The 25862-nt window shown below is 43.8% G+C and overlaps 1 protein-coding gene across 2 annotated transcripts; it reads left to right on the plus strand.

Annotated features, from left to right (window-relative positions):
* Nucleotides 1-730: 730 nt before the first annotated feature.
* On the plus strand, nt 731-24508 carry cltcl1 (clathrin, heavy chain-like 1). 2 transcript variants are annotated; one of them, XM_053421410.1, is made up of 31 exons: nt 731-1262; nt 7694-7901; nt 9464-9732; nt 10351-10512; nt 10709-10822; nt 10929-11102; nt 11649-11846; nt 12119-12319; nt 12460-12612; nt 12909-13031; nt 13522-13659; nt 13755-13919; nt 14089-14269; nt 14421-14584; nt 14714-14839; nt 14939-15081; nt 15598-15832; nt 15926-16048; nt 16152-16297; nt 16386-16569; nt 16899-17091; nt 17184-17341; nt 17431-17595; nt 17763-18038; nt 18641-18790; nt 18877-19008; nt 19121-19231; nt 19650-19820; nt 20101-20322; nt 23516-23591; nt 24330-24508. In XM_053421410.1, exons 1-31 carry the CDS (start codon nt 1221-1223, stop codon nt 24506-24508), a joined length of 5082 nt encoding a protein of 1693 aa, XP_053277385.1. In that variant the 5' UTR covers nt 731-1220. The 2 variants fall into 2 exon arrangements, with proteins under 2 accessions (XP_053277385.1, XP_053277386.1); XM_053421411.1 differs by lacking the exon at nt 24330-24508 and having other exon boundaries at nt 732-1262; nt 23516-23783.
* Nucleotides 24509-25862: the final 1354 nt, after the last annotated feature.

Genomic DNA, 25862 nt, shown 5'->3' on the forward strand with positions numbered 1-25862 from the left:
TTTTAGAAATTAAAGGGATAGTTCACCCTAAAATGAAAATTCACTCATCATCTTCACACCTCTATGCCGATGGAGGGGTGGGTGAAGTGTTTGAGTCCACAAAACACTTTTGGAGTTTCAGGGGTAAACAGCGTTGAAGTCAAATCCAACTGGGGAAATGTCCGGCTGAGGATAACAGAGGAGATTTAGGTATAAGTGACACCACAGGAGCAGTACGGAGGCATTTTATGTTTGGTCACCATTTACTTCAATTGTATTGAATTTGGCTGCAATGCTGTGAAACTCAGGCAGTGTTTTGTGGACTCAACCACCCCCCCCCCCCCCCCCCCCCCTCCATCTGCATAGTGGGGAGTAGATAATGAGTGAATTTCATTTTTGGGTGAACTATCCCTTTAAGTACAATGCAGGTGTACAATCATATTAAGTTGTTGATTTAAGTGACTGGTGTAAGTGTATTAATAAAGGCATGATAATGATGATGATGATGATGATGATGATGATGATGATGATGATAGAAGACCATGAATGAGAACCGGCATAAATCTAAAAGGTGCAGTGTCAGCTTCTGGTACTGAGCTCAATGTCAACCGCACAATACACTTGTGGAAACGTGTGTGTGCCTGCATGTGCGTGTGTGTGTGTGTGTGTGTGTGAGTGAGTGTGCGTGCGTGCAGAGATCGAGGAAAGGTGGGGCGCTTGTCACGAGCCCGGATTTCGAAGTTGGTGGAGAGGAAGGGGGGGAGGGGGCTTCTGCGGCGGAGGGGTACAAGCTGCACACCCGACCTTTCTGACAGGTCTCAAGCGGGGAATCAAACCTCCACACGCGGACTGCTTCTCAGCCACTTCCCCGGCTGACAATCCCCCGGCTCGGTCTGTTTTCCCAGCGCAGCCGCGTGCGTCCTCTGAGGAGGAAGCTGGTCGCGGGGCTCGGCACTATACTATACTATACTAGTCGGAGTGGACTAGTTTCCTTGGCGGAGGCGCGGAGTTGTTTTGCTCCAGGACTGGTGTAGGGGGGCTGCTGAATGGGAACAGTCGCCGGATTCGAGTGGTATCAACGCAGGCTGCCGCGACCACCCACCACTGCCCATCGCCGCTGACTCCAGGGGACGTGTCCGGGGCGCAGAGCAGAACGAGACCACCGCCGCCAGTTCCTCCTGTCGTCCCCCCCTCTCCCCTCTCCTTCCTCAGGATCCTCGGGACCGACGAACCCTGCAGACATGGCTCAGATCCTGCCGATACGCTTCCAGGAGCATCTGCAGGTAACCGCGGATTCAAGCTGAAAAAAAGAAAAGCATAAAAAAAACATGGGGCATTTTAACATCGGCTCGTTTCGTGTCCACGCTGCCCCGTGTTCGCACCCGGCACATGTCGCATTGAACCCGGGCTGCGGAGCTCTCCTGCTGCAGGGAGGTGCTCGATATAGCCACAGGCCTCGTTCCGCTCCTGCCGGGCAGATGATGACTTGTAAAAAATCGAGATGGTACAACAGCTCCACTGCGGACTGTAGCGTTTGTGTCTGTGTGTGTGTCTGTGAGTGTGTGTGTGTGTGTCTCGCTCTGTGTATGTGTGTGTGTGTGGGGAGGGGGGGGGGGGGGGGGGGGGGGTATGCCGCAGTTTTCTCGTGGAAAACCGCCGCTGTCATTTTCAATCCGCGCCGGTGCAAACTGCGGCTTTTTGACACCTTAAGCTGCGGAGCTCAGCTGTTCACTGGTTTCTGTCCAGCCCCTCTCCACTGGGACTGTTACATGTAGGTGTCATGTCCTCGCAACAACAACAACATGTCTGCTAATGTCCAGTTTCTGCACTGGGCTGACAAAATACCTGCTTCGGCCACGATCCCTGTTAGAGACGATGTGTGATAGGAAGTGGAGACATTTGTCTGATCACTGATAAATGTCAGATAAGTTCAGAAAACCGCACCACTGCAACATCATCTGTATTTATATATATATAAATATGATCTTGATGAAAACTCAAAGCTATTTATAGGACATGTATTGGGTAATTTATCAGCCATACACACACACACACTCATTCAAACAGTGCCTCTATGTGCAAACCTTTCGCTGACACACGTCGGTCAAACAACCATCAGGGGCGATTTGTGGACTCAGTGTCCTGCCCAAGGACACTTCAACACACAGAGATGGGGGAGACTGGGATCGAACCGCAGACCCTCTTTGCTGGCAGACGACCCACAGCCGTCAAACCCTCTCATTGAATCTAGCTATATACGTCCATCAATGTTTCCCTTTGATTCAGTGTGTATTCTAGCTCTGCTTATTGGTATTTTCATGCCAGAGCAACATCCGTGCAGCCTCAAAATGATCAACATCAACATGTAAGGGTGTAAGAGGCCCTGTTCACAGTGGCTTTAGTAAACACAAAATGTCCTTTACCATCTGTGGGGTGAAAAAACAGCAAACAAGCAGCCTCTTATTGAGTCATCTGTGGAGCAACTATTTCCACTACGCTCCGCTTCTTTCCTCTGCTGGTTTGGACTTTGCTAGTCCTTGTCCCACAGCAGCCCCAGTGCCCGGCGTCTTGCAGCCAGAAGAGAAAGTTTGTGACGCACCCCTCCGCCTCCCTTGGTCTGTAGCCTGTTGTTATGGTAACAGGAGGCAGTGAAATGGCCTTTCACTAGGAAAGAGCCCCCCCTCCCCCTCTGTGCTCCCTTCCTCTGGCCAGTAGCCCCACTTTCGTTAGCCAGAGACTCTTTATTCACCAAAAAAAACCCCAGTGCTGGCCAAGAGTCTCTGCAGGCCACCAGGCCCCTGTCCTCACTGGCGGGACTCATGCTGTGTTGCTCCCTGATGGAGGGCAGCGCAGTACCTGGAACTGTCTGGGTCATTGGGATAAATTGCTTTGAACAGTGCATTCCTCTCCCTCCTACATCTCTTCAGTAAACCCTTCTGCCTTGAGACAGTGATATGCAGCAGACCGCTTTGCCTTCCTCCTCCAGCGTGAAATCCCAGCTCTGCCCCGGTCGTATCCCCCCGTGAATCTAGGTGGCTCCAGCAGAGTCAAAAATGCTTGGAATTTGCAAACCCAGGTCTTTGGGCCTCAAGTTGTTTAGCTTTTTTTCTTTATTGGCCTGGTATTTACAGCTCAGTGTCTGCAGACTGGGCCTGGGTTCAGGGATGTAACATGGACTCTAGCTGCACAGTGAGGCACCAGCCTGTTGAAACACAGAATGGTTCTTTAATGCTACTCTGGTGTTTGATGTTGATCTGGAGGAGGATTAGGCCTGGATCAGAACTACTGTACTAAATATGAGAGATTCACTAGTATTCATTTTTACACCCAATACTAGTAGCTATGGTCATTAACTAGGTCGAATACTACTCTGAAGTCTTCCTTGCTTTGGTTGTTTACTGTATTGTTTTTCAGACATGCAGATAAACATGAGGATGCAGATATCTACATTTGTAGCTGCGGACATTCTCCAGAGCTCTTCCTGCCAGGCCCCTGGTAAAGACTCTGGATAATGTCAGAGTGAGGCCATGTGAGAATACAGCAGGATACTATCAGGATCCATAAGTGAGAGAGTTGATGACATTTCAAACACATGACGGAACCAATACTGAAAAAAACTACAATAATAAATGAAGATGTGTCGACGACACTGACAAAGATGTCCACCTTGAGATTTGAGAGCTTTTGACGATGCGGGCCGACGTCAGTGTAATTTTCTGTAAACACATCATCTCTGCAGCTGGATTTATGTGTCACATCCTGTCTCTTGCAAGCCGCGTCACCCCTCACCTTTATGTTCCAGTTATGTTGTTGTAAACCATCTGACTTTCTCCTGACTTTGTGCCTGAAAACAGTTTGATTGATGAGCCAGGGTCCAGGTTGTCACGTCAAAATGTGTGATTAATTGACCCAAACTGTATTAAAGTAGTAGAGGATAGCTCGTTGAATAATGAACAAGCTAAAGTGATAGTCATTTGGAGCTGATGTTGGTCCTCTGCCGGCTGACAATGCAGCGGCCTACGTTCTCTAGCAGCTTGTGCAAGTGCAAAAATGTTCTGCAGCTCGGAGGCGCCTGACCATCGTCCTGTCGAGTTGAGTTAGGAGAGTCCAACCTGCTGCTCTGCGGCTGTTTGATGCGTCCTGGGGTGCTGCTGGATCTGATCTCATGAAACGATGCCACCACGTCAGACCAGCAGCTGTGAAAAACAGATGAGCTAAGCAGGCCCCATTTAAACTCAGCAAATCCAATCAGCATAGGAAGCAGGTTGCCAGAAGACTCTATCTCCGTCCAGAAGAACACATCTGTGAGTGCAGCAGTGGCTGATAGGGGCCGGGCGTGTGCATCTGTGTTCCGTCACCAAAACGTAATCTTGAATGCTATTCTCAAATACAATATGAACAGTAACACACAAACTGTCAAAGCTGTAAGAATAGATTTATTGCGTCAACTCATTCGCAAAATTATCATTTGTCACTTGTTTGTCCGAAGTATAGACATGGTTGTAGATCAACTATCCAGAAATCAAGCCACAATATACCAGATATGAGCACTGCCATCTTGCATTTATGTCCCATCTGCTAACATGGAGGAGGTGGGGTTTATGAGCTTTACTGCAGCCAGCCACCAGGGGGTGATCGAGACGCTTTGGCTTCTCTTTTGGGAACTCTAGCTACTAAATGCTGCTCTTCATTCACCAGATAGTCACTGACTCAGCCTGCTGTTTTGGGGCGTTCTCACTCAGGACAGCTGTCATGAGCTGTCAAGTGAACCAAAACATTACAAAACATTACAGTTGTGAGGAATAAAAACAAAACGACAAGCTGAAGGAGTCTAAAATCCCATCAGGAATAAACCACATGCACAAATCTAATCGATCAATTATAATATAAATACGTTTTTTACGATCCCTTAAATTATAATCCTTCCACCATTTGGTGCAAGACAATGCAAAAACGCAATGCCACGTCTTTTTGCTGGATTCAGCATTTTTAACCGTGTTTGTGTAATCTCCTTACAAACCCCAAAACCCTCAGCTGCTGATGCGACTTGTCGGAGTATCGCGTCCACCGAGTCTATGACTCACCGAATACCGTCAGCGCTGTATCATCAGTGAAGCTCAACTGCTGCTGTTGTTATTGTGGTATTAATGCTGTGATAGTTGGGGAGGATTCCTCCAGGAATCTGTATGTGTGTGTGTGTGTGAAGATGATCTACTAGAGGCCGTTTATGGGTCAGTGGAGACAGTAGATGTAGCTGAGGTGTGATTTTAGTCTGGAATGTTCTTCTAAGAAGGAGTGCGGAGGGGAATGTTCTCTTCTGGTGAGTCAGTCGCACCACCCTGAGTTGTAAATTGCCAAAGGCCCATGTTACTGGAACTGCACCATGCAGGCCTCCCTCTCCTCCGTCACTCTTCATTTCTAATAAAAGGTACATTTATCACTCTGGCGTCTCTACTTCACACCGGTTCCCTCCTAACAACGTCTCTCTCTGTTTTTATCAGGATGCTGGACTGAGTCTTGAGCTCCTCCTTTTCACTCCCATGCTTATCTTCTCCCTCACTATCTTTATTGTATTCATGCCCTCCCCGAGATCGTTCTGGCAGTCGAAAGGAGATGCAACATATGGCTCCAATCCCCCCCCCAGGTCTTCTCTGTGGCCTTGTCGAGAAGCCTTAATATTGCACGTGCTGCACAGAAGGCTACTGAACATTGAGCTGTGGTGTAGAGTTATGGTATTATATTATATATATTGTTGGAGAAAAGCAAGTCTTCATATTTGAGAACCTGGGAGCACAGTGTGTTTGGGGTTTACCTGTGGTATGTTGTAAAACAAACTCATCAAGTGTTAAATAAAAGGAATAAAGAAGTTTTTACTATTATGTTATTTTGGTAACATTTTAAAGTTGAGAAATAATGATGCAGGAATTAGGTTCTTAAGGTGGGTGGTAGTTTGGGTGAAAGTGACTCTTCACATGCACTTAAAGATTTGATCCCCTCAAATATATAAAAAGCACTTGCTCGAACGTGGCGTCTCTCTTTCTCTCTCTCTCTTTCTCTCTCTCTCTCTGTGTTCGCCCCAGGCTGCTGACTTTTTCCTTCCTGTTGTGTAGTTGACCTTATTGAAATGGCTCAGCTGTCATGATTTCTTGTCCTGCTCTACCAGCCAACTGCGAGATACTATAGTCCTTGTGATGCGCGTAAGGATTCCTTTCCGCTTGCCTCAGACTGCATAATGCAGGCAGCTCAGTCACCGGAGGGAGGGAGAGAGAGAGAGAGAGAGAGCATGTTTTGGTCTGCCCTCTCAGTTCATAGCTAGTTGGACAATGTGCACAATAATTCCTCTGTTTGGCAGCTGCTAACCGAGGTGCAGCGTTTCATGTTTGTTACTTGTACCGAGATTTGACATCAGCTCAGTCATTCAGAAAATAATTATGCTGAGTAATAAATCTGATTCCCCTACGCTGCTTTATTGAGGAAACTAGGATTTATACTTAGTTTCAGTGGATGAGGATTTAGTGTTGTCTCAGACTGGTTTAGGCTGAATAATTAAGTGTTAATTTTCTAATGGCAGCTCATGTAGATGGCTGAATGCATTGGAAGGATTTAATCACAGGCTTAGCTTAAATTAATTAATACTGTTCTTTTTCAGTATAATAGAGTTTTAATGGTGATTACCGATTCACAGTGGCCCCGAGGGTCCAAACAATATTTCACTAAACACACATTTCAGATAACATCAAAGGAAGGACACACACTTCTTGTTTGTCAGAAGGTCCCCGGTGACAGTTCAATGCCATTTCCTGTTTCTGTTCCATGCTCTTTATTATTTGTGACTTTCCTGTGAACTATTTTCTCCCTGTCAGGATCCTGTAGGAATGATCAGTAGTTTTGGTTTTGATCTGTTCCTCTGAACTTAACCTCCTCCAGTGCAGGTTAGGGGTCGTTCAGCACAAGTTACCATTGTGATTTAGTAGCTTGGCCTGAACCAGCTTTGGAACATTGAAACCACAGTTAAAGCTGAAGTAACTACAAATCCTGCTTGTTGTAAAGGGCCTTGGAAAGATGTTTGGTTATAGATATTAACAGAAACAATCGCAGGTTGTCCCTCTGGCTTAATCCAATCCATGTTGTGTTTTGACCCTCAGGGCCACCGTTCTAATGGCATTACAAGTAGAGCATATTTGTTAAAATGCTTCAGAAAATTCAGCTTTTTAGCAGCTATTATAAGAGGGTAAAATAAAGTTCTGTTTGGTTAACACCCTGTTGTCCGCAGTGTGCCCACGCTTGTTCCCTGGTTTCATGTAGCACCAGACCTACTGTCTGGTCACCACCTCCAAGAATTTCCCTGGAAAATTGTAGCAGACCTGCGACTATTTTGATCAAAACACTGTTCTACTATCCTTCTTGCTGTTTTCCCCCTCGCAAGGCAAATGTCAGCTGCTGCCATATATGTTTTCCTGACTTTTCATTTGGTTGAGATGTAGGCATGACTCCTTAAAAATTTGTCTAGCTTCTAGTAGTTTAACTTTTAGTCTAAAAGTAGAAACTGTCGGCACACTGTCATGGAGAAGTCTTCTGTGTTTTGTTCATTTAACATGTTTTTATTCAATATCTATTAAAACAGTCATGTCCTCTTATTTAACTCCCCTCTTTAATAAAAAGTAAAGTTACCTGATTGGCAAGATTCTAATTTTGACTTCATTCATATTTACAGTTGCAGAACCTGGGCGTGAACCCGGCGAACATCGGCTTCAGCTATCTGACCATGGAGTCGGACAAGTTCATCTGCATCCGAGAGAAGGTGGGCGAGCAGAACCAGGTGGTGATCGTGGACATGTCCGACCTCACCAACCCAATCAGGAGACCCATTTCTGCCGACAGTGCCATCATGAACCCGGCCAGCAAGGTCATCGCCCTGAAAGGTACTGTATGAGATGTAGCGCAACACACTCAGGCAGCCACGCCTCTGGTTATTTAATAGAAAAATGCTGAGTCGTTGTGAGGAAAAACAGTTTGCTGGTATTGCTAGTGGCCCAACGCCAACCGCCGAGCTTATTATTGTTGTCTCAGTTCCCAGAATGAAGTCTGCACTGTTTGTTTGTCTCTACTTTTAACAGATTTAACCATATACCAAGAGTGCCATGGGAATGCCACGGTCTTGCACTGACTAATGCTCTGTCAATGCCATAAATATGTAGAGTGCACTTAGTTCTATTGCCAGAATGTACTAAATTGGTTGTGTAAATTGATTTCTGCCTTTTAATCTTGCCCCTGGAGCACAAACAAGAGCGCTGATCAGGATGATTTGCCTGTAGTGCTTCCCCCCCCCCCCCCCCCCCCCTTCCTCTGAGGATACTATGCCCCTGTTTGCCCTTTCCCTGTGGTCTATCTTTGTCTTGGTCCCGATTGACACTTTGCTTTTTCTCCCTTTGCTGTCTGTCCTGTCTCAGACGGTGAGTTGCTTTCTGTCTGTCTACCCGTCTGGCACTCTGTTGTGATGATACAGTAGCCATGTCTCTCTCATAAAAGCTTCCCACACCCCCCCCCTCTCAAGTACTCAGCACTATTTCGACCCTTAATCAATAAAAAAAACCAGAAAACTGTTGATGAGAAATGGCTTCTACTGCCAGTAGACTGCATCAGATTCACATACCTCACAGAATCACACCTCACCTGCAGGCACATACACCAGCCTGCTTTTATGAGAGCTACACATGTGTTAGCATGACTTTTTGTATACTGGTAGAGTGTATGTGTTGTATGCGTCATCAGCTGATACACAGTGGGTTTGGCACTGTGTGTCGTTGCACGCCTGTGCGAGCGTGTGCCAGCAGCCACATCAACGCTTCAATCTTTCCTTGCTGCATATAAACGATGCCATTAACGTATCATTATAGCTGTTTGTGCTGACGGCGGTTTGTACAGCAGCTCCAGTGATCACCTGAATCATGCATTCCTTCACGTTTTTAATCTATTTTGTTTCTATGTAACTTTACTGTTAAATGGAAGTAGTTACTGGTCATATTCACAATAGTCTGGAGAACAGAAACAGTGAAATTGCTCAGCTAAACCCATACGATCTACAGATGTGTTCAGTAAGTCATTATGATCTTCATAAAGCTGTAGTCTACTTTCAGTAGCCAGAGGATATTGCCAGGTTACTGATTTAACAGATTTGTACTTCCTTGCCCTCTAAAACACCTTTAACCTGAATGAAGACAGGACAGACCTCCTCAGTCCTCTAGTGGAACATTAGTATACATGTTACTGAGAGGTTCCCACTGATTCATGATTGGAGGTTAAAGGTTCAGTGTGTAGAATTTGGAGACATCTAGTGGTGAAGTTACATGTTGCAGCTGAATACCCCTCACCTCAACCTTTGGTAGCCTTCAGTTCTCATCAAAACTCCAAAGTGTTTGTCCTGTCTCCCCCTCTGAGCTGCTGCCTGCCCGTCTCACTTCTTCCCTGTGCGTCATCCCCTCAGCTGCCAAGACACTGCAGATCTTCAACATCGAGATGAAGAGCAAGGTGAAGGCTCACACGATGACGGAGGAGGTCATGTTCTGGAAGTGGATATCAATAAACACGGTTGCGTTGGTGACGGATACGGCCGTCTATCACTGGAGCATGGAGGGGGATTCCCAACCAACCAAAGTGTTCGATCGGCACGCCAGTCTGGCAGGATGTCAGATCATCAACTACAGAACTGACGAGCAACAGAAGTGGCTACTGCTGATAGGGATCTCTGCACAGGTACAAGCATGTTTGCTTTACAGTGAAAAGCACAGGAAAGAAGAATATCTGATCCATCTCTCTCTGATCCTTTGTTTACATGCTCATAACACGAAAAGTCCCCACGTCATCTCAGAACACATCTTTCCCTCTTCACACTAACTCTGCATTCCACAGGGGATAGATGCAGAAATACCAGCCTTCCATTTTAATGTGTATGTGGAAAAATCTAATCTATTTGACCTATTAAATGACGCACGCCAACTTCTGGCCACATTTAACTTTCTATGTGAACTTCTATGTGAGTATTTGTCGGATCCCCCACTTTGTCTGAATGATCCACACCAAAATTTAATGAGTTCTCCCATTTCCCATGTCCCATCCTTCCACCAAGTTTCATAGAAAGCTGTTCTGTAGTTTGTCTAATCCTTCTAACAGACAGAAGCGAAAACATAACCTCCTTAGCGAAAGGTAAAAGAGCTTGAGTGTGAGTTTGCTTCATTCAAAACCTGAGTATTGAAGTGAAGGAAAAGGAGCTAGAATCATCTTCGATCTTTAATTATTTGATTATTTATGGTGATGCCATAGACTGCAGGTCAACAAATTATCTTATTCCTGTTTTTTCTCTTTTTCCTGCAGCAAAACCGTGTAGTTGGAGCGATGCAGCTGTATTCTGTTGACAGGAAGGTGTCTCAGCCCATCGAAGGCCACGCTGCTGCCTTCGGGGAGTTCAAAGTGGAGGGAAATACCAAACTCTCCACCCTTTTCTGTTTTGCTGTGCGCTCCCCTGGTGGGGGAAAGGTGAGGGCCCCGGGATTGATTGCCCAGATTGGACTCACAATGCTATCAAAGTGTATTTAGTCTAGCCTCTGATCAAAGAACTCTGAGTTGCACAAAAAGACAACATTTATGAAATGGCTTCATATATATGTATGAACTCCCCTCTGCTGTCCATCATTCCTCATATTGCTTTACCGTGGATGTTATCTTCCTCCAGTTGCACATCATTGAAGTTGGTCAACCAGCTACAGGAAACCAGCCCTTTGCTAAGAAGGCAGTGGACGTGTTCTTCCCTCCAGAAGCTCAGACAGACTTTCCAGTAGCGATGCAGGTGAGGAAACAGCCCTGGTTCTCGTCGGCTCTGGATAAACTAAGTGTGACCGCCGAACACTTAAATTCTCTCTCTCTCTCTCTCTCTCTCTCATCTTTCTCCTCAGATTGGCAGTAAGCATGGTGTAATATATTTGATCACTAAGTACGGTTACATCCACCTGTATGACCTGGAGTCTGGAGTGTGTATCTACATGAACCGAATTAGTACAGAGACCATCTTTGTCACTGCTCCTTATGAAACCACCTCAGGAATAATCGGGGTCAACAAGAAGGGACAGGTAAGAAACTAGCAACACAATTATCAATTATTTTCTCAGAGTGTCTATTTGCACACAGGTAAAAATAGCCACAAGGCCATTTGGCTGCATGCACAAGTATGGAATGTGGAAACACCCATTGGAACGCCCAACACAAACACAACCAAATAAATATGAAACAAATAAGAATATAAACGCAACTAAAATATATAAAATGTGAACAGGAATGCAGATCAGTTCCGCATTGTTTATTCTGTAAAATAAAAGTTATAATATTGGCAAACATAAATGCTGATACTGCTGTTTTTATTTGCCTACAGATTCATTTTTCAGGCTCTTGTGTAAATAGCCACCTTTGCTCTCCACCCTGTGTGCATTGACATTTTTTGTTATTGACACCTGTGTGCAAATAGCCTCTTCTATTACTATGCAAACAATGTGGTGTAAGTAGCCACATTGGCGTTTCGTCCTAGGTGAACATTTTGTACAAGCTTCCTTTTATGGCGTCTCTACCTATGTACATAATATTTATATGTTCATCTATGTATCTATTTTTTCTCTTTCAAGGTCTTGTCGGTCTGCGTCGAGGAGGAAAACATTGTCAACTATGCCACGAACGTCCTTCAGAACCCGGATCTTGCCCTGAGGATGGCTGTGAGGTCAAACCTCGCTGGGGCTGAGGAGCTGTTTGGCCGGAAGTTCAACACTTTGTTTGCCCAGGGAACTTATTCAGAGGCTGCAAAGGTTGCTGCATCAGCACCAAAGGTACGGCTGTGTCTACAGAAAAGTGGTTGTTCATGCTGATTCGGCACACATTTTACATTTGTACTCAACATATCACAATATAGTATATCATTTGCCCTCAGTTTGACTCTTTGGTGTGACGAATAAAACACAATAACTCAATAAACAATAACGGATCTACTAAATATCCTGTCATATCATCATGTTAATACATTAGTTCATATTAAAATGTTACTGTATTTTTATTCTTCAACCATAATTCCTCCCGTCTTCACTGTCTTTCCTTCCCTCAGGGAATCTTGAGGACGGCAGAGACCATCCGTAAGTTTCAGAGTGTCCCGGCCCAGCCAGGTCAGGCCTCTCCACTGTTGCAGTACTTTGGTATTCTTCTGGACCAGGGCCAGCTGAACAAGTTTGAGTCTCTTGAACTGTGCAGGCCTGTCCTGCAGCAGGGCCGCAAGCAACTGCTGGAGAAATGGTTGAAGGAGGACAAGGTAGGACTGGAGGATTTTATAAAAACAGGGCAGCTTTAATACCCTGGGCTTATGTGTAGATGAACAAAAGATACCATGTAATAACATCCACGCAATCATTATTAACATTGTTGGTAACTGTGATCACACATGTGCTGTAGCTGGAGTGCTCAGAAGAGCTGGGAGACCTGGTGAAGGCCTCTGACCCCACACTCGCTCTCAGTGTGTACCTCAGAGCTAACATCCCCAGCAAGGTCATCCAGTGCTTTGCAGAGACTGGCCAGTTCCAGAAGATTGTGCTGTATGCCAAAAAGGTAATCAGAGAACTCACTGTCCTTTCTGTTCCAATTTATTTGGATATTTACGATAAAATAGATACACATTCATTCATTGCATGTATAATGGAAAAAACCCACACATTGTTTGGTCAGAGAAAGAAAATACTTAAAAGTAACATCATGTTAGGTTAGAAGCATCGTTGAAATGAGATGATGTAGTATATTTTTGTTAATTTCTTTATTTCATATTGAGTACATAAGATAATACTAGTTGTCTATAACTTTGTTTGTATGCGCTGAATTGAGAATTGTGTTTAACTACGCTGTTGTAGGTGGGCTACACCCCAGACTGGGTGTTTTTACTGAGAAATGTGATGCGTGTCAATCCAGACCAGGGACTTCAGTTTGCCCAGATGCTGGTCCAGGATGAGGAGCCGCTGGCCAACATCAACCAGGTACAACTCACAGCGGCATTACCACCTTTACTTAGTGGAGACGCACAGTATTGCTTTTACACTTTCCCTCTGCGCCTTCATCCTCACACATGCACGCAAACACACAAAGAGCCCAGTGTGGGAGCCTCCATCTGTGTTATTCCAGATGTGCCAGCAATGCCAGGAATTCACTGAGTCAGTGCCCCCCCCCCCCTGTAAAGTCGTGTCATCGCTCTGCTCAGTTTAAGTCTCACTTAGAGGGACCCTGATGACTAGATGCTTCTCCAAGTGAAGACCCCCGCCCTTTTGTGTTGTGGCAGCTACAGATATTGTTAAATATGAAAAACAGAAACATGTGGTTTCCAGGCCCCTGGTGCTTTATAGTGTGCGACTCTAATCTTACTTTGCATGCTAACTCAAATTATGGTTCACAGATGGCTGGAAATCAAAAAAAAAATCTAACTGAATTATTTCCTGCCATTTCTCTTTTTTTCCTTTTGCCCTTTGGTAGATTGTCGATGTTTTCATGGAGGGCAACCTGATCCAGCAGTGCACCTCCTTCCTATTGGATGCGTTAAAGAACAACCGCCCGGCTGAAGGACACCTACAGACACGTCTGCTTGAAATGAACCTCATACACGCCCCCCAGGTGAACTTTCAGGCCTGCTCTCCTGATTACAAAAAGCAACTTCCCCTTACCTTACTTTAATTTGTGTTTTCATGTGTGTGGCGAACTCTTTTCAGGTGGCAGATGCGATCCTGGGGAACCAGATGTTCACCCACTACGACCGTCCCCATGTCGCTCAGTTGTGTGAGAAGGCAGGTCTGCTGCAGAGGGCCCTTGAACACTACACCGACCTGTATGATATCAAACGAGCTGTGGTGCACACGCATCTGCTCAACCCTGAGGTACGCCTGAAGATGTTTAGTCACGCTCGTGAATACCACTCTCCTGGGAGCAGACACTCTTCCCTCTTTGAAAACGCCTGAACCCATTTCTTGTGACCTCCTCCCTGCTCAGCCTACCGTCTCACTGTCTCCCCCATCTTCTCTTTTCTTATTCGGACTCTGGTTTTAGTGGCTGGTGAACTTCTTTGGCTCTTTGTCAGTGGAAGACTCGTTGGAGTGTTTGAGGGCCATGCTGTCGGCTAACATCAGGCAGAACCTGCAGTTGTGTGTCCAGGTAGCATCTAAGTATCACGAGCAGCTGGGAACTCTGGCATTAGTGGAGCTCTTTGAATCCTTCAAGAGTTATGAAGGTAGGTGTGTCACACACGGGCCGGGGGGGAGGGGGGGGGGGGGTAATAAAGACATGGCTCATGTTGGATTAAAGCAAGAGAATGTGTCAAATAGGATTTACTTGGTAATGAATGAAGCTGACTGTTTCTCCCACTTCCTTTTCTATTCCAGGTTTGTTTTACTTCCTTGGGTCGATTGTGAATTTCAGCCAGGAGCCAGACGTCCACTTTAAGTACATCCAGGCCGCCTGTAAAACAGGTCAAATCAAAGAAGTGGAGAGAATATGTAGAGAGAGCAACTGCTATGACCCAGAGAGGGTTAAAAACTTCCTCAAGGTAAAATTACCCAACAAAGCGTATTAATGATTGTTCTTTATCATCGAGCAATGCTTTTCTGACAAATTGTTAAACCCATTCCTTGCCATTTATTAACACAAATGGATCTTGTGTTTCTTTTCTTTGTAGGAGGCCAAACTAACAGACCAGCTTCCGCTTATCATTGTGTGTGATCGCTTTGACTTCGTCCATGATCTCGTGCTTTACCTCTACCGCAACAATCTACAGAAATACATCGAAATCTATGTACAGAAGGTAAGACCACAAAAACTGCTTAGACTATATATTACTGTGTCTCGTTGTTTCGTCTACATGAGACCCTTTTATATGAGGAATGTGTTGCACTGGTTTCAGGTGAACCCCAGTCGTTTACCAGTGGTGATCGGTGGGCTGCTGGATGTCGACTGTGCTGAGGATGTCATTAAGAACCTGATCATGGTGGTCAGAGGGCAGTTCTCCACTGATGAGCTGGTAGAGGAGGTGGAGAAGAGAAACAGGTAAGATGATGGATGAAAAATCATTTGTTGTTTTGCCTAGTTTTTTGTCTGTGAATGAATAAAGCATCTTAATAATACTTAAAAATAACAACAAAAATACAGACCCCTGTTAGTTTTTTTGCTCCTTGTATGATTTGCACTTAATAGATTTCAGATGCTGAAGAAAATATATATTATCTTAGCATGTGCTTTCAATGTTGATTTTCTGGCCACTATTTTCTTCACACGTTCCTCATGGATTTTCAATTGAGACGAATATCTGCTCCAAATCTATCTTGGGTATTTCTAGTATAAATCATCCATCAAACATGGGAATCTGAGAAAGTGTAAATATGACTAGTTTGGGTGCTGATGACACAACACTGACATCTAGTGTCTCAAAAAATCTGTCTAGAAATATAATTCAAGCTTATTAACAGAAAGTTAATGTCACTCTAATACTTGCCAGTTCAAATCTTCTAAATGTTATCAAATGAAGCAGATCTTTCTAAACACAGTTTTCACTTGTCTTTTCAGGTTAAAGCTTCTGTTGCCCTGGCTGGAGTCCCGTATCCACGATGGCTGCGAGGAGCCGGCCACTCACAACGCCCTCGCTAAGATCTACATCGACAGCAACAACACACCTGAACGCTTCCTGAAGGAGAATCCGTTCTACGACAGCGCTGTCGTGGGTAGATACTGTGAGAAGAGAGACCCCCACCTGGCCTGTGTGGCTTATGAGAGAGGACAGTGTGACCTGGACCTCATCAAAGTGTGTGGATCACAGTGTATAGCATGCAAATGATCAGTCACATCAATCTAGTGTTGATAAATAGATTATTTACCGTGTATGATTTATTCTCAGGTTTGCAATGAGAACTCGTTATTCAAGAGTGAGGCTCGATATCTGGTCCGACGGAAAGATCCCGAGCTGTGGGCGACCGTGTTGGAGGAAGACAACCCCTTCAGAAGACAACTCATTGATCAGGTCAGGTTCCACCCACCTCCCCACCTGAGGGGATGCACACTGTACATCAGGGTTGTTTTCTATGTGTTTATATTTGTTTTCTCCTCATTTGATTTGATTCCAGGTGGTGCAGACAGCGCTGTCAGAGACGCAGGACCCAGAGGAAGTGTCCGTCACCGTCAAGGCTTTCATGACGGCCGACCTACCCAACGAGCTGATAGAGCTGCTGGAGAAGATTGTTCTTGATAACTCTGTCTTCAGCGAGCACAGGTACAGACTTGCTGCTTTTGAAGGCATCATAGTAATTTACCCACAATTCCTCTACTGTTTATTAAGAATCTCAGTTTTTTTCTCCCAGAAACCTCCAGAACCTGTTGATTTTGACAGCCATCAAGGCCGACCGCACTCGGGTGATGGAGTACATCAACAAGCTGGACAACTATGACGCTCCGGACATCGCCAATATCGCCATCAGCAACGAGCTCTTTGAGGAAGCATTTGCCATTTTCAAGAAGTTTGACGTCAACACCTCAGCCATTCAGGTGAAAGGAAATAACACATCGGAAGTTCTATGTACTTCAGTTAATAGTATTTGCTCGTCTGAGCAGAGTTCTGATCAACTTGATGTGTTTAGTAGTTGTTTAATGTTTATAGTCAAGTTGAATTTTGTGTTTAATTTTCTTGTTTTTTCTCTTATCTTGATATTTAAAGTGTAAAGTGTATAAATATTGAGAATCTGCATTGAGAATTAATGCCGCAGGTTGTATAAGTGAATCATGCTCCTGGTTATTAACCCTGAGGTTTTACCTTCTTGTTATTACCCATATGTTAGATAACACAATGCAGCTCTTTTCTTTCCTCGTGTCTCTAGGTCCTGATAGAGCACATAGGGAACTTGGATCGTGCCTATGAGTTTGCTGAGAAGTGTAACGAGCCTGCGGTGTGGAGCCAGTTAGCCAGAGCTCAGCTGCAGAGAGACCTGGTCAAGGAGGCTATTGACTCGTATATTAAAGCCGTGGACCCGTCAGCGTACATGGAGGTGGTCAACGCAGCCAGCAAGAACAGTAAGCCTTCACTTCGCTGCCTAACTCTGCTCATACAACGTCAGTCACCGATGATCTAAGCGGATCATCAAGGTGTTGGTTTCATTTTGCAGATAACTGGGAGGACCTGGTCAAATTCCTTCAGATGGCTCGAAAGAAAGCGAGAGAGTCGTACGTGGAGACGGAGCTGATCTTCGCTTTAGCCAAGACCAACCGTCTGGCCGACATTGAGGAGTTTGTCAGTGGGCCCAACAATGCTCACATACAGCAGGTAAGAGAAACAGCAAAGGTTCAGTGTTCTTGTCCACGATGTTCATCTGCACAAAACGGAACAGCTCATTTCTCTGTCTCTTTCTCCAGGTGGGCGATAGATGTTACGAGGAGGGCATGTACGATGCAGCCAAGCTCTTGTACAACAACGTGTCCAACTTTGCTCGACTTGCATCGACACTCGTTCACCTCGGGGAGTATCAGGCGGCTGTGGACAGCGCGAGGAAAGCCAACAGCACACGGACATGGAAGGAGGTAACTGCCGCAAGTTTATCCTCAGTTCATCTTTTACCAGTCTGTGTGTTATTTGTCTTTTTCCTTATAGAAGCTTCATTATAATTCACATTGTAAGATACATTTTACTGAAGTTTATCTTAGTTGAATGTTTTCCTCTCCTCTCTTTCTCTCCTCCCTTTCTTCAGGTTTGCTTTGCCTGTGTTGACGGCGAGGAGTTTCGGCTGGCACAGATCTGCGGCCTCCACATAGTGATCCACGCTGACGAGCTGGAGGATCTGATCAGCTACTATCAGGACCGTGGCTACTTCGAGGAGCTCATCGCTCTGCTGGAGGCCGCGCTGGGACTGGAGCGGGCTCACATGGGAATGTTCACCGAGCTCGCCATCCTCTACTCCAAGTTCAAACCTCAGAAGATGAGGGAGCACCTGGAGCTGTTCTGGTCCAGAGTCAACATCCCAAAGGTAAATTATGTCTGCACGATTATGTGTGCGTCTGTGTGTCTTAAATCCAATTGTTCTATTGTTTCTTTGCTGGCTGACACTGCATTGAAATATTATCTTTTGAGAATCACAGCTTTAATTTTTGTGTTTTTAATTTAAATAAAGGATTAAACATTCCTCTGTCAGGTTGCCCTCTTGTTTTTTTTATGTAGCCCAACTGTAGATTTAAGCAAATCTTGTCATTGGAATTCTTAAAATCTTTAAAATCTTTGCAGAGAAGTCTTCATAAATATTAGTCACCTTAAAAGTTCCTAGTCTTAGTCAGTTTGACCTTGCTTGTTGGAATGCTTTCTATTGATGGATTAACATTTCACATCCTTATTAAGGCGCAGCATACTTATTGTTGGCAATACGATGTATGAGTGTAAAAAAATTATAATTTGAATATTATTTCTCAATCTGGCAAAACCAGGAATATAACAACGAGGTTTGACAGCTTCTGATGTAGAGCTTGACATTTTTTTTTTCATTTTGTGAATAGGCAACATAACTAAATGTGCCAAATGTCCTTCCTTGAAAAACATTGAATCTTGCATGTGTTAAATGTGTTTTTCACTTCCCAGGTCCTTCGGGCAGCGGAGCAGTCTCACTTATGGGCAGAGCTGGTGTTCCTGTACGACAAGTACGAGGAGTTCGACAACGCGGTCCTCACGATGATGTCTCATCCTACAGATGCGTGGAAAGAAGTGCTGTTCAAAGACATCGTTGCTAAGGTAAAGAGCAGTGTTTATGACTCGTCCATTTATTTTCTTTTTTAAACTTTTAAATAACCTTACATTTGTTTTTGTTTTATCCTCAGGTTGCCAACGTGGAGTTGTACTATAAATCTCTGTCCTTCTACCTGGAATTCAAACCTCTTCTCCTGAACGACCTGCTGATCATTCTGTCTCCACGGTTGGACCACAGCCGAGCGGTCAACTTCTTCAGCAAGGTAACAGTGACGTCAAATTTAATGAATTATGCCCTCTCTATTTTCCTTCTTACAGATTGTGCACAGTGTCAAACACTTCTGACATGACATTGATTGTTTTTCCTTTGAGCAGATGAACCAGCTGAAGTTGGTGAAGCCTTACCTGAGATCTGTCCAGAGTCAGAACAACAGGTCTGTCAACGAAGCTCTCAACAACCAGCTGACAGAGGAGGAAGACTATCAGGTCTCTCAACAGTTCTGATACTATAGAAAGTAGACGTCATATTGTTGTAGCTTGGGATCACTGCTCCTTAATGATCGTCCAATTTTCATGTCAGATGTTCACATTATTTCATAAAACTAATGTGAAAACCTAAACAACATGCAGAGTTGATTTGACTTCACAGAACAATCTTATTTTTCATTTGTTTTTGGAAACTGGGAATATATTTAATCTTATGTGGTTTATATTTGTACATAGCATTGTTTGAGTGGTGTTTGTCGTAGAAAGCTTTTGAGGGGCACTTTTGAAATAGTGTAATATGTGTACTAGTAGTAAATGTACCCAGATTCTTTGATTCACCATTGATATCCAGTTACAAGAAACTAACTGGTTCAGGTTTCTCTGGCCTGGGCTGTAATATTGTACCTGTAATCCACAGGGTCTGAGAGCATCAATCGACGCCTACGATGACTTTGACACCATCAGCCTGGCTCAGAGGTTAGAGAAACACGAGCTGATTGAGTTCAGACGTATCGCTGCCTACCTGTACAAGGGCAACAACCGCTGGAGACAGAGTGTGGAGCTCTGCAAGAAGGACAAACTCTACAAGGTGAGATAATTCACAGGCATTCGCTAATAGATCAAAAAGAGGCCCTTTAAAACAGAGAAAATGTTTTATTTCTTGCACATACCCCTGTTCTCCTGTAGATGGCACTGTTTGTCTATACTTCAGATACACCAGCTGTATTTGGAGATAGATATATGAACCATCTAGCATCAAGTACAAACCAATACAATTTTCAGTCTGCAATTTCCTCACAAAAATGTATATATGAGGCCTCAAACTTTTATGTTTCCCATAATGAGTCGTGTAAATGTGTCTTTCCCAGGATGCAATGCTGTACGCTGCAGAGTCGAAGGACGCTGAGCTGGCGGAGACGCTGCTGCAGTGGTTCCTGGAGGAGGGCAGGAAGGAGTGCTTCGCCGCCTGCCTCTTCGCCTCCTACGACCTGCTTCACCCCGACGTGGTGCTGGAGGTCGCCTGGAGGAACAACATCATGGACTTCGCCATGCCGTACTTCATCCAGGTCATGAGAGAGTACCTCACCAAGGTTAGTACTTCGCTGAAGAGCAGGAGAAAGAGTTCCTGTTGTTTGCTGTTCATTTTAGTTTCTCTTTTAATACAAAAGTAGGGTTGATTACTTTGTATATTCTAGGAGAAAGAAGTTTGAAACTCTGCTTTTTTATTTTTCTTACATTGTTAAATTTCCTGTAGAGACCTGTGAGAGTTGGACAAAAGTCTGGAGGGATATTGAAAACAGGTCCTACCAACAATTTAAAATATCACACATATGATGAGACGAGAAGGTCGAGAGAGAAACTCTCTTTTTAGGTGATGGTAGATATGTGTACTGTATATTTACCAGTGAACCACCTCTGGTCATCGTGATTTCCCTTAATGCTGACCTGTAGACACGTGAGGTCACTTGAGGTCATCTCTCTGGGTTCTTTTCCAGGTTGATGAGTTTGCTGCGCAGGTGACGGTCTCTGGCCCACTTTTTATTTCTCCTCTGTGTCCTGTCTGTTTGTTTTTGTTGTAACTTATCTCTTAGGTTTCCTCTGTAGGAACCTAGCATGGACTGTAGACTGAGTATGGCCTAACTAGCTCTGGTCCTGCAGAGCTGCACTAATGTGTGTGTGTGTGTGTGTTTGTCGGCTTTTGTTCCACTTCAGCACCAACACAACACATTTTCATAAATCATTTTAAGTTATTTGACTGAATAGCCTAGTTATCTTAAAGACTTTTCAAACTTATCGAGTGCCTCAACTTTTTCAAACGTTACTCAGCATTTTGAATAAATGTTGAGTTTAACTCTTCGCTTGTGTAGGTAATGACTTAATGTTTTCAAATAAAGTCTTTTTACAACTGTTTTTTTATTGATCTTCAGTGCAAAATAGGAAAATGGAAATAGACACCAACGTTTAATGCTCTGACTGTGCCACCGTAATGGATTAAAGAACGACTATTAGAAGGAATATATTTGAAAATAACTTTTAAGAACAAAAAAGCAATTAAATTAATCAGAAACTACTTTTAGGTTCATATTAAGCAGCTATAGAATGATGTTTGCTGCTGATGGGAGATTCCAATCATTCAACAAAGGGCACTGATTTGCAGGTTAAATGAATGAAGTCCTGCATATCTGGCATTTAATGGTCACTGGTTGAGTAAACTTTCATATCACTGTATCCAGGAGATATAATGTGTTTTATAGAAGAAGTTTTGGACCAGTGGAGAGCCCATAACTTTAAATACTGTGTTGGTGGCTGGAGTCAAAAGCTTGTGCACCTTATTGTTCCTCAGGACCAGGGTTGACCTGTTCTGGTCCAACAGAAACCTCTCACTTTCAAACTCCTCTCTCTTGGGGCTGCTTCTAGCACTGAGTGGCAGATTTTTTATTTTTGACGAATCATGAGATTGATGTTACAGTCGGCCACAACATTAAAACCAATTAGTGTTTATTATGTTGTGGCTGATCAGTGTAGTATGATCTGAGAAAAAAAAGGACATCTCCACCTGGCTAATGCTCTGAATCAACCAGAGATGAAGGCCGGTGAGAAGAGGAGGCCACTCCACACTTGTTGGATACATCCCCAGGATTCTAACTCCAGGTTAAAAAAGTTAGCGTCTCAAATATGTACCTGAGTACAGAGGAGGGCTTCAAACTTGGAAGATGCTGGAGTCCTTCTTTCCTCTCTGGGGAAATGGGACAGTTTATCTTGTAGAGACAAAATACTTTATTCCTAGAATCACTGGTCAAACGAGCAGATTCTTTAATTAAGCAGATAAGAAGAAACTGAAATAAGGCCATACTGATATTGTTTTATATTCTAATATAACACCCCTTTGTATTATATGCATCTGGTGTTTTAAATATGAATTTCACAAATAATAGTTCATCCAATGCTCAAATATTTATATATATATATACACATCATGTACAGAAAAGTGCTTAGCGTGGGCCGTTCAATGTTTCCTCTCTTTTCCCAATCTTTTTCAGCATTTTCTGAAATTATTACCCGATAGAACTTCTACATCTTTTCAAAATCTACACTAATTTTGAAACCTTTTGCTTTCAGCTTTATCCTCAGTTGAAGCACAGCGCCTGAATATTTCTTTACACTTACAATGATTTCTAGGAAAACCTGCAGCGCTATCAACGCGCTGCCTAAATACTGGATGCCTGGATGAGCTTTAACCTGCGAGCTTCTAATCTGTAGCTTTATTTTAGTAGCAGAACGAGACTAACGTGGATTTTTTTTATTGCAGCCATGAATGGGATGCATGTGGAAGCTGTGATTATAGTGAGATTAAACTGTTAACTGTGAATGGCTGGAAATGTAGCACCAGCACATAGGCATGTATAGCTTTTTCTTCTACTTATACACAATGTACTAGTTCTTTTAACTTCAATCCCACTACAATTAATAATCTATTACTACTGCTTCTCAAACCATTTAAAAATGACATATTTAACCTACAGTTCTGTTCTCTTGTTATGAATGAGAAACCACAGACTTTGTTGTGGATAGTTTTTATTTGAAACTGTTTACTACTTAATGGAAAAACATCTGTCAATGATGATGTCTATTATTAATCTGATCAAGTATCTGGAAGGAGAAATTGAAAAGGTTTTCTACTGTCATTTTTCAGTTCTTTGAGCGGCTTCATTCCTTTGTATTGAGTTCGGGTGACAACAGGAGGAAGTCATTATATTCATGGTTCGAAATCACAAGGGTTTTATATGTGATTTGTGTGAATTGACCCTTTAAATGTTGACATTTGTACTGGAAGCTGTATTAGAAATTCTCACCTAACTTGCATGGCATCTTCTCTTAGGTAACCTTAGCTGCACTGTGAGGAGTTGTGTGTAGTTGTGTCTTTGTTTAACTAATCTTATTTATCTAGAGTTTTTTTGTGGCATTGTAGTTAATGGTCTGATATAGTATATAAAATAATCAATTCACATTTCAATATAACTGCACTGTGATCATCACATTGAAGGTATCCAGTAAATTATTTTTTATATATTTTTTTTAACAGCTGGCAGCTAGCAATAGTTTTATGTCCACGATTTGAACATTTCCAATATTTGGTTGAATTTTACTTTTAAGGCTGCAACTGTTTCTGCAGGATACCTACAGTGTTTGAAATCAGACTCTTTTATTCTGTCAGCCTAGGTGCGTGTGTGTGTCTGTGAGTGAACAGCATCTGATCGATGCTCTTTTCTTTGTTGCCCCCAGGTGGACAAGCTGGAGGAGACAGAAAGCCAAAGGCAAACGGAGGAGGAGGTGACGGAGCCTCAGCCGATAGTGTTCGGTAGGTTAACAGGTGGAGATCCCCCTGAAGGACAGACAGCGGTGGCTCCTGAATAACAGGAGGACACATTCTGCTGTTGAAATCCAGATTTACCAGTGATGACAACTATTGTTAAAGATATTTTCATAAAAGAATGGTTAGTTTATCCGGAACAAATTGGGACACTTGTGTCTTTGGAGTCTGGTTAACTCACTTTGTTCTGTGTTTCAAAAAGCTTCAGTAAAAGATTTTCTTTCACATCTCTCAGTTTTGAATGAAGCAACTTGCGTTAGATGGACGTTTGCATGATCAGTAACAAACACCATCGCTGATACTGAAAACAAGTAGAGCTTCATCATCTAAAATCTGTGTCACACTATAGACTTATAATTATGATTAATTTAACGATACAATACATCACAAATCGAAATAAGTAATAGGTAAAGTGACATTTCTATTGTTTTTCTGAATAACTGTCACATATTTGTCTATAACCAGTTAAAGACTGTGGGCTAACAGTATGTGCTGGACTAAAGGCTGATTGGTTGCTTTAAAATGTGGTTGGATGTCATTGGTTGTTATTTAATTCTCTGTTTAATTTAATTGGATTTAGATTCAAGTCAATTAATTAATCAATTCTGTCCACTTTAACATCGAGGTGTTAGTGAAAAATGGTAAAATACATGAATGAGAGCTGGTTGTAAAGGGTTTATTTGATGTCCCATGTGACCCTGTGTTTGTGTTTGTTTGTATGTTCAGGCCAGCAGCTGATGTTGACTGGTGCTGCTGCTCCAGTGGCGCCGCAGCCAGCGTACTCAGGCTATGGCTACCCTGCCAACGCAGCGGGCTTCCCTCCTCAGGCCGCCGCCGCCGCAACCGCTGCTGCTGCTGCCGCCGCCGGCTATCCTGCACAGCCTGCTTATGGCTTCAACATGTAGAGGCCTGACCCTGCCTCCCCCCCCACCCCCCCTCTCCCCCCTCTCCCCTCTGTCTCCACAACACACACTCACACAACTCAGACCCTGAACCAGACTGAACCGTGCTGCTCTGAGTCTCAACCGGCCAAATGATGGCGCAGAGAAAAACCTCCCCAAAACTTATCTGGGCCTTCATTTCCCAACGAGACTCCTCCCAACTTCACTGAAACTGCAATAGAAACCCTTCACCTGGACTCTCACTTCAGAAGCTCTGCATCGAGGCTCGTGGACCCTCCCCTCCCCTCCCTCCCCCCCGTCCTACCGCCCTCTACTGTCCACTAGGATGTTACAACTGCATCACCGATCTCCAGCGCATGACGTCCCCTCTCAGCTCCCAGAGGAATTAACATACTGAAGATAACAATAGTGACACCAGACCACTCTGTCCTGTTGCTGTTCCATGTAGACGTAACTGACCATAAAGCAGCTTTTTTTTCCTTTATTTGAAATTCTTTATTTCTATAGATTCAGCACTGATGGGGAAAAGACTTATTGAGGAGTGGAGGGGCACGTGTGCGTGTGTGTGCACGTCTCCCCCTCCCTCCTGAAGCACTGCTACGGCCTTATTTACTCTGGAGAAGGTGGCAAAAAAACAAAAACAGGCTCATTTGTTCATGTTTGATTTCACAACTGTCTCATGCTCTGATTAGAAAGACAGTTACTGTGCAATAGTTTTGATTGTCCTTTCACAACAGGTTCAACGTGTTTGCTGTATACGGACTAAGAACACTTGTTTATGAGGTTTACGGTACTGTCCGTGTGTGCGAGAGCGCTACTGTATATGTGTGTGTGTGTGTGTGTAGCCTCTGGCGCCTTTAGAGGGATACATCACCAAACCTAGAGGCACTCCATGAAATGTCCACTCCCTTTGCAACAGCAACGTTTCACTGGCTCAGAGCAGTTGATCTTGTCGGAAGACTCTTTTATTTTTTTGGGACTCTGATACCGGACACCTGGAGCTTCAGGACAACTGAGACAAAAAGACAGAAAGAAAGCAGGTGAAATTATAATAATAATTATAATAATAATAATAAAAAAATGCTATATGCCGTAGTCTGTGCATGTGCTGCCAAACTATAATGCTGCAACCAGGAGCACAATTTTCATGTTACACTCAAGTATATCAAGTATTAACTAATGTTGTGTCATAAACTAAGTGATGTTCGAGGAAGGTTGCTCACCTAACTAAAAACGCCGACAGGCTCGAGATGAGAACAGGGGGGGGGGGGGACGTTAGCTCACATCCTGGTGCCAGTTGTTTCAAAGAATAATCATTATTGTACTGAAAAGTGTATAATTTAAAAGATATACCTAA

This window comes from Pleuronectes platessa, chromosome 4 (genome assembly GCF_947347685.1).
Source record: "Pleuronectes platessa chromosome 4, fPlePla1.1, whole genome shotgun sequence".
Lineage (NCBI taxonomy): Eukaryota > Metazoa > Chordata > Actinopteri > Pleuronectiformes > Pleuronectidae > Pleuronectes > Pleuronectes platessa.

Bases quoted from the DNA above. Each gene is read 5' to 3' on its own strand.
- cltcl1 (XM_053421410.1), top strand. From the start codon at position 1,221: ATGGCTCAGATCCTGCCGATACGCTTCCAGGAGCATCTGCAG. The intron at 11,103-11,648 runs GTAAGAAACTAG...TTCTCTTTCAAG, and splicing joins GGGTCAACAAGAAGGGACAG to GTCTTGTCGGTCTGCGTCGA. The intron at 11,847-12,118 runs GTACGGCTGTGT...TCCTTCCCTCAG, and splicing joins TTGCTGCATCAGCACCAAAG to GGAATCTTGAGGACGGCAGA.